This window comes from Poecilia reticulata, linkage group LG15 (assembly GCF_000633615.1).
Source record: "Poecilia reticulata strain Guanapo linkage group LG15, Guppy_female_1.0+MT, whole genome shotgun sequence".
Taxonomy (NCBI): domain Eukaryota; kingdom Metazoa; phylum Chordata; class Actinopteri; order Cyprinodontiformes; family Poeciliidae; genus Poecilia; species Poecilia reticulata.
The window spans coordinates 19,735,015-19,743,740 of NC_024345.1; the positions used below are offsets into that span (position 1 = coordinate 19,735,015).

At 38.9% G+C, this 8,726-nt stretch overlaps 1 protein-coding gene across 23 annotated transcripts in view; it reads left to right on the forward strand.

The window, feature by feature from the left end:
* The window catches only part of LOC103477041 (neurexin-1a), a 265,070-nt gene that overhangs the window by 169,882 nt on the left and 86,462 nt on the right, over positions 1 to 8,726 (forward strand). For all 23 annotated transcript variants that reach the window (XM_008429897.2, XM_008429906.2, XM_008429894.2 and 20 more), the window contains one exon: positions 524 to 705. In XM_008429897.2, the coding sequence (XP_008428119.1) occupies positions 524 to 705 (182 nt within the window). The remainder of the gene's footprint in view (positions 1 to 523; positions 706 to 8,726) is intronic.

An 8,726-nucleotide genomic window follows, 5' to 3' on the forward strand; every position in this document is an offset into this window, starting at 1 on the left:
GGTGCTCTCAGTCAATAACGCCGCTGTGTTCTTTGAGATCGCTAATGAAGCACAAGAGATGAGGAGGTGCCCATTTGGTATGCTGGTCTCCCAGACACCTGGGACACAACTAAAAATTTGCAAGTGCTTGCTCGTGTCTCATCAGTGCAGAGGTGAAACAGGCAGCGGCTGTAAAGCTGAGTAATTGCCTGGCATTATGAGGTAAGCGGCACCTCTACCTGCGTTTCACACATTTTTAGCTGGATTTTCTTCTACTCATGAATTGACATGAGTGTACTTAAACTCTCAGATGGAGCTGAGAGCGGTTCAAGAGTGATATGTTGCTCGGTGCTCTGCAAAGTCATTACTCAGCACAATAAAACGCTCAGACTGACGGTTCTCCGCGCACACGGAGCTGAGGCCGGCTTTGCTGTGTTAATAATGGTTCCGTGTTGACAGCCGGCGGAGCCCGCTGGGTGTGCAGTCATTGTTTCAGTTATTAAAATGTTTGCTTCTTTCCCCCCCTCCGTCTTTTATCTTGCAGCGGGAACAACGTACATATTTGGCCGAGACGGTGGACTGATCACCTACACATGGCCGCCAAATGACCGACCCAGCACAAGGGCGGACCGACTCGCCATTGGGTTCAGCACACACCTGAAGGATGCTGTTCTGGTGAGGGTGGATAGCTCCTCTGGACTCGGAGACTTCTTGAAGCTCCACATTGTAAGTCAGACTATCATTCATTCAGATGCTTCAAGGTGCAACACGACTTTTTCTTTTTCTGCTGGGAGTAAATGTTGCTACATATATCCGTGGTCTGGTCAGGATCCAAAATCAAGGCTCACTATTTAGTTGTGGTCAGTCATATTAGATTAAACCACATCTGATTATGACAGTGTTTACACGTAGATTCTGTAAAAATTTTTTGATTGACCTGGAAATTAAGCTTGTCACAATGAAAAATGGAAAAAAGTTCTAAACAATGTGTCACTGTGGCATGCAAATAATAAAACATACATTATGTTGCTGATATTTATACACTTGCCTTCCCACAAATAAGAACTTTACAGGCATCCTATAACTTCATTGCATAGACTGAGGTGTTCACACTTTGCAACTTAAGCTGCTTCAGCTTTCCTGGCAAGGCCGGCCATTACGCTTAGGACTTTCTTTTTAAAGAATATTTGTGATTTGAATTTTTGGTTTTGGACAAAAAAGCCCTGGGTCGCAGTCACCTTGTACTTCACCTTAATGGTGTGCCATCAGATTGAGGTCAGGGCTTTGTTTTGGCCAGTCAAGTTCCTCCAAACCAAATTCGCTCACATATGTCCGTATCAACCTTGGTTTGTGCATTGGAGTGCAATCATGATGGAACTAAAATTCACAAACTGTTCCTATGCAGCTGAAATTAAATTGTAAACATAAAGCAGTTTTCATTCTCTGGATTTTATTGCACCAGTTTATGTAAGGTTAGGATGCAGCTGCTTAGCCATGAAACTCGCTAAGTTTTTCTTGAGCAAATGTCATGCCCACACTAGAACTATTGCTATTTTTTTTGCACACCTTGTGTCTCTACATGTACTGTCTGCGATTTTAGTTGGCTTACCACTCTGAGGTTAAAATGTTATTGTTCCCTGTTGCTTTCACTTTGTTGCTAAGTCGATGTGTATCAGTTATTGTATGCGGAGAGCATTTTACGATTAGACTTAATGCACAGTGGGCTCCCGATTGTCGTGTTGTATTCAGTGAACTGCTGACAGTGACCCAATATTTCATTGTTTGCAGAAGCAGTCTGCATGCCTAGCTGTTTAATATTATATTAAGTGACTGAATCATCTGAATTTGCTTACTTGGTAGTTGCTTCTCAATGTTTTTTTCTTGCTTATCTGTAATGGCTTTTGCCTTTGTGCATCAGGAACTAGGAGAAATTGTGCTGTCATAAGGGACAGGTTTCATGAATTGCTTCTGTGACCAGGACATAATTCTGCAAGCTGCCCCATGACCTGCCTCTGTCTGCAACACCTAATAACTGACAGTAAAATGTGATAGCCTGGAGAATACAAGAACACTCAAACACACAGTGAACACAAGCTTCAGGCCAGAACACGTACAAATACCAAACGTGTCTTGAAGTTTTGTAGCATAATTCAGCTGCCCACACCTTGAGATGTAGCGATATAAGCAGACCTTTCCTGAGGAAACAGACCAGCTGTGATGCATGTCTTCTTCAAACACTTCTCTGCCCCCATCTTGGCTTAATGGCCAAGTAATTTTTAAACCTACAGTGTATGAAACCTATTTGATGCATATGATTTATGACTTAACTAAAAGGGAGCGCACAAGATCTTCAAAACAACAAAAATTGCAATCTGGTCGTAAAAGGACAGATGTGTTTATACAGATGTGCAAATGCTCATTTACCAACCTTATGCATGCTGCTGCTTTCTGGGCTTCATTCCACCTGCTTAGAAAATACCCGAAACAAAGATGGAACATAAGAGATTTCCCTGGTCTGCTTTAATGTGCTGAATGAGAAATGTTTTCTTGAAAGATTTGCAGGTTTTCTTTTTTAAATTACGGAACAGAGTTTTAGTTTTCATTGGTCATGGCATTGCGTAGTTGTTAAATGTGTAGACAAATAGATTGTTTCATAAGGTTTGCAAGATGATTTTTGTAGCATCTTATGTGGTATCAGATTCTCTATTTCCTCACACCAAATGCTATAGGTCAGGCACAAGAACTGCAAAGAAAGGAGAAGCTAGAGAGCTTTTCTACATATTTATAACAAGGCAGAAAGATCATGCAACTTATGGCAAATTTACACATAGCCTTGTTGATAAAATAAGTAGCACGCCATTGACATTTTACACGGAAAAAATGTTGATAAGGCATGTTCTTATAGCAGGGGCAGTGGGTTGTGAGAATCCTCTTTCCTCTCGCATCAGCAGTCACTCTGAATGCATCTTTTTATTTATTTATTTTTGCACATTAATCCAAGGGCTTTGTGCAATGTTGAATTTTATTAGAAAATAAGAAAACAACGAGGGGGAAAAGAATTTAAAAACAAGAGTGTGAGAGAGGGTAGGTGCATTTAAAGGTCTATTGATTGATTTAGTTGTCTGTGAGAGGTTATTAGAAAAAATTAACAACATTAATTATACGGAGTTGTGAGGCAGCTTAGGAATGCATTTTTAAAATGCAAGTTTAACCTGAAAATATGAAGTTACATTACAGCAAATTAATAATGATAATGTTACAATGAACTTCTTACCGGGGGTTTAAAAAAATTGCATAGAATTGAATTTCTAATTTTTACAAAACTGCAATACGTATGATACACACCCTCCAGAAATATTTTTTTTTTCGCTTCTGTAATCTCCTCATTAATTACACAAGAAAGGACATTTTTTATTGCACTCTATTAAATGCAATGAGCTGTGCAAAATTGCCACTTTGATGTGTTTCTTATGGAAGAAAAGCAGCACTTCACATCAGTAGTCACCTAAAAAAAAATCATTTCCAGCAAAACGTACCATTAGTGGTATAAACTAATAACAATAGATTGACTGTGTGGCCTAATTTGCCATAAAACTGTTCTGGGATCCCAGTAATTTAAATGTATTAACAATATGGCAGACTTGATTTCCATTAATGGACCTGTATAAAATAATTTCTGAAGCAGCGCACTCTACAGCTAATACATGTTTAAAGCTGATTCTCATTCATTTTCATCCCATTCCTTTCAGTCACCTCAGCTCTGGGTAGAAAAATCTTAGAAGGAGTATATCTAGCTGCTTGAGATGGGATTAAACAAGAATTTAGTATTTACCCCCCTTCTCTTGCTCAATCTTCTACACTTCCCTCCCCCTACGCCCTGCCTAATCTCCCTCTCCCATTTCCAATGACAAGAAAGCCAGCGGGGCTTGAAGGACGCCATCTCGGCTCACGTTTTTAGGTGGAAATCTTCTGTGTAATAGGAGGAGACTATGATTTAAACATACCACAAAGATGTGGTGATTCTTCCCTTACACCTTCCTTTTCCCACAGCAGATAAAGACAATAGCTGCGAAGTCAGCCAAGCATCAAATGTGTAACAATTCTCAGGCTTATTACTGTGGCACACATGCCAAGAAAAGAACTAGCTTCACAGTAATCTTCCTGTGGTTTTTCCAATTAGGTTGATTTTCCACATTACTATACAGGTTTATCTAAGGTGAAACATATTCACGAGGTTTCTAGTATGTATGCCCCACTTCATTATAATCCTGCTCTGTACTTGATAGCATGCCCCAGTGAAGTATATATATACATAATTAATTGCACTAGACCTGAACATCAAGCCCGGGAAAATATTCCCAGTGACAGTATTGCAAAATATGAAATTATGGATGTAATGATCCTTGGTGTGTCAGCACAGAGAAATCCATGAGATAAAGTAGAGGACTTTTTACGATGTGTGGCGTATCTTATTTCATTAAGCATGCTAAAACATTTTAAGATTGTTAAATTCCGCTAAATACAAGTGCATCTCAATAAATTGCAATATCATTGAAAGGTTAATTCATTAAAGTAAATTAAAAAAGTGAAACTCATGCATTATCTAGATTTATTACACTTAGAGTGTGCATTTATTTGTCTTAGATCTAATGAATATGTCTTAGAGCTAATGAAAAAAAGATTTTTTTTTTTTTGTAGAGTATTACTTAAGGCTAATTACAAAATATAGAAAGTTTGTGCCATGGCCATGCTAAAGCTGACACAGTCGTGAGGAAAACTGTGGACTTGACAGTAGGTTGTTAGAAGGCTACAGCAGGAAGAATAACCGCTGTTTTAAAAAGATTGCGAAGCGAAATTCACGAGGTGAGGACTGTGGCTGGAGTCCGGGCATCAACATACACCATACACATCCTCGGAACAAGGAGAAAAAGGACTGGACTGCTGCTCAGTGATCTGAAGTCCTGCTTGGAAATTTTGCATTTAATTTCTAACTCAAAGTGACGTAGTATGGAAGAAAAAAGAGAGGTGGAAAAGTCACGTTGATTACCATTGTGAAGTTATAAAACACAAAACCCAACAGATGAACTTAGGGCTGTTATTACAGCGGCTTCCTTAACACCTCAGCAGAGCCACAACTGATTGCCTCCCTGCCATGTTGGACTGATGCAGTAATTCATGCAAAAGGAGTCCAGAAAAAATAATGACTACATTTACAACACAGCACTTAGACATACTTCTAAGTAGGCTGACATTTCTGTATTAAAAATATATATTTTTAATTGGGCTTATGTAACGTACTTTTCTGAGAAATTAAATTTGGGGTTACTACCTATAATAAAATAATCTCTTCAGAAGATAATTTATTAACCTATATGTACGTTTCTCCTTTTGAAGACACACGGATTTATTTTTTAAATGCTAACTTTTTGCGATGTGCTTTCATGCCACTCAAGTAAATCAACGTTCAAAGTACAACAATGCAACCTTAGCTCTTGGAAACCTATCTTTAAATTTTTAAAGGCTCATTTATTATTACAGTTGTTTTCATCATTTCTTGTTGTCAATGAGCATCAGTGATTCTGACTATCTGAGGCACTGCTTAGTCTCAAGCAGGGCCCCGAGGGGCCTACTGAGCTTGTTTTGTGCTAGCACTCAAACTTTGTATGGGGGAAGGAGACGATCCTGAGCCTTTTCTTCCTTCCTTACCCCTAATTGTGTGCATCCCTTTAAAAAAACAAGCAATGAAGGGACACTAGCTAAGACAGCAGCGCTGTGAAGTTAATTTATTCCATACAGTAGAAAGGATAGTGGAGAAAATAATGAGTTGGTGCTGCACTGCTCCCTTTGGTCTCCCTTTAGCTGACTACCAGAAAGGAGCGTCTTCCTCAGATGGAAGACACCTTTAATTGCAGTTTCAACTCTTACTCTCTACCCTATTAATCATGTAAAATGGCGCTAGAAAAGAGAAGACCACAGTCATACTTTGAACATATCCGCTGTCAAGTAAGAAATGTCATACTTTTACCGTTCACCTACTGTACAGACACCTATTCTCAGCCGTGTGCTTCATTGAGTAAATACAGCACGGTCTACGTTGTGCTAGGTTGTTACCTAGGAGAGGTACTGCAGGTCTCAAAAGACAACCAGTGTCACGCTATCCCCAATGCTCTTATTAAAGCACATGCTCAGGGAGGATATTTCATTCTAATCCTCTACCCCGTTAAGGTCACTAATTACCTATCTTGTTCGCACTGCGCACAGACATGAAACAGACTTGCACGCAATGCCCAACGGATCAACTCTAGTGCAGATCACTATGTAGTTAAGTCACAGTGATGAGTGTGAATAAAAACTTAGCCTGAAACCTAATTCTGTTTAGAATTAGTGATTTCCAACAGGATTTGTGATTTTTCTGTTTTTTGTTTTGGTATTTTTGCTGTATGTGAACAATTGTCACCTACTGGTTCGAATCTGTATCTTTCCCTCACATCACTTATACTGCTGTTGCCATAGTAACTATCCCATTACAGCACTGGACTCAGTATCATGGAGATGATATGCATTTTAAGCAGATTTGAAAGTCGTGAGAGCATATTATTGCCAATTGGAAAATGTAAAATCACATCTGCATTCAAGTTGTTCAAAACTCAACACAAAGTGGAAAAAAAGTAGCAGAAAATGAAGAGAAATTGGTTTCCACTCCTTCACAATGCCGCTAAGATTAAGAAATGTAAAATGTTATGCTAAAAATGTAAACACTTTGATTGTTTTGTTTTTGTTTTCTGAACCGCATTCAGAAAGTAGATTGCAATAAAAGCAAGCATATGGAAACACGGCATTCAAATGCAGCAGATGGGAACAGTTTGAAGCTGTTTTTATGTTATTGTCATTTCTTTAGCCAAAACCTCAGCAGATGCAAACCAATGAAATAGTGAAAATTATTATTTTGTTTAAGAGAAAGCTTCTGATCCAGAGCTAAGGAGGCGTTCCTCAAACTATTAGAAAAATTGTAACAGAGGGGAAATATTGTTTCTAAATCAATGCGTTGTTGCAGATTCAAAACAAGTTCTGTCATCTTGCTGCAACAAACTGGAAAATTGTGTGCAAACCAGTCATTCCAGAAACAAAAAAATGATCTGACACTGAAAGTCTTCCTATTCTTCAACAACAGGCACACATTAGGCTCATAGTGTTTGGCTGTGCTCCCTCTTTTCATGTACATGTCCATATTGTGTGCTGCGGTCAGGTAGGCTTGGCTTGTCAGATAAACAGACTGCAGGTTGAGGACAATATATAGAAACATTAAGGCCTGAGCTCTTTGAAAATCATTACCAATGTTCTGACATACAGTCATTAACCTCCCAGATTATCTACGTCACACCCGTAGGGGAGAAAGGTGGTTAAACATCCTCACTTTTCCTATTGTTTTGCGCAATAGGAAAAGTGATTGGCTAATCAGATAAACAGATTCAGTCTGGTTCCTTATATTGTGCTGCTGATAATTATGGCGTTTTATTTGTGCCTTGTACCTGACCATGCAACGAGATTAATGAGAGCAAGCAAATCTATGTGGAAAAAAAAAACAAAAAAACAATAATTTGTCATGTGTACGTTTAAATCTAACACACACTCAAAACTTGCTTTTTGCTGATGCTCCACTCTGACTTTGCTTCACATCACGCTGGTGCACAGGCAGATGTATGCGTTCGCAGATTATCAAAGTGTGTGTAAATAAACCAGTCATAAACACCAACTCCATCCCCTATTTGACGCACTTCGAATTGAAACACTGAGAAAGCACGACGTATTAATAAAACACATTACATGCCACAGTAAATGTGCTGCCCAGGTGTCCCTTCTCCCCCCCTGCCTTTTAGAAGCAGGCGGCAAGAAAACAAATCATCAGACAGGGAAGGAAAAGTTAGTGCAGGATGCAGCCAAACGTGCCGAATTAAGAGAGATTTTATGTTGCGGAGGAGCCAAGGTCAGAGTCGACATGGGACCAAACAGCAGGACTACAGCAAGTTAGCGAACACTGCCTACCTGGATGTAATATTCCACACTTGGTATATAGTGTGTTTGTGTGTTTTTTGTATATTCTTAAGGCACAGAATGTTAAGGACAACCTAGCAGCAAAATTACAGCATACCTGCATAAACTGCTAAATTTTTGATAAATTAAAATCAATCAATACTGACTGACCAGAAAAACACGTGTCTTCAGTGCAAAAATAAAACATTGGGAAAATGTTTTAAAATGCTTTTAAAGTGAAAAGATATCTTAATATACAGACTGTCTCGACCTGTTCTTTTATAAAAATAGCTTTTTTTACCAGCTCAAGAAAAATAAAAATAGTCAGTAATTCTCTTCCAGTGTTAAGGTCTTTTGATAAGTAGACTTTTATATCATAGCTGTTCTCTAACACTATGTATTCTTTGCAGAAGTGCTATAAAGTTTATCATTGTTGCTGTAAAGTAGCAGACAAGGACAGTGTCACTTGCAGTTGTGGAGTTGTAAAAGAGAGACAGCATAATGCTAGTCAGAATAGGAGTGAAGAGGAGGATGAAGAGATGGATGAAGAGATGGATGAAGAGATGGATGCGGAGGGACAGGAAAAGCAGATAGAACAGGAGGAGAAACAGAAGACTGGAGCAGGAGACAGTAAAGACAAAGTGCCAGGTAGCCTACAGGTTCAGTGTACGGGACTACATTGACATTACACGCATGCACATATATATATATATATA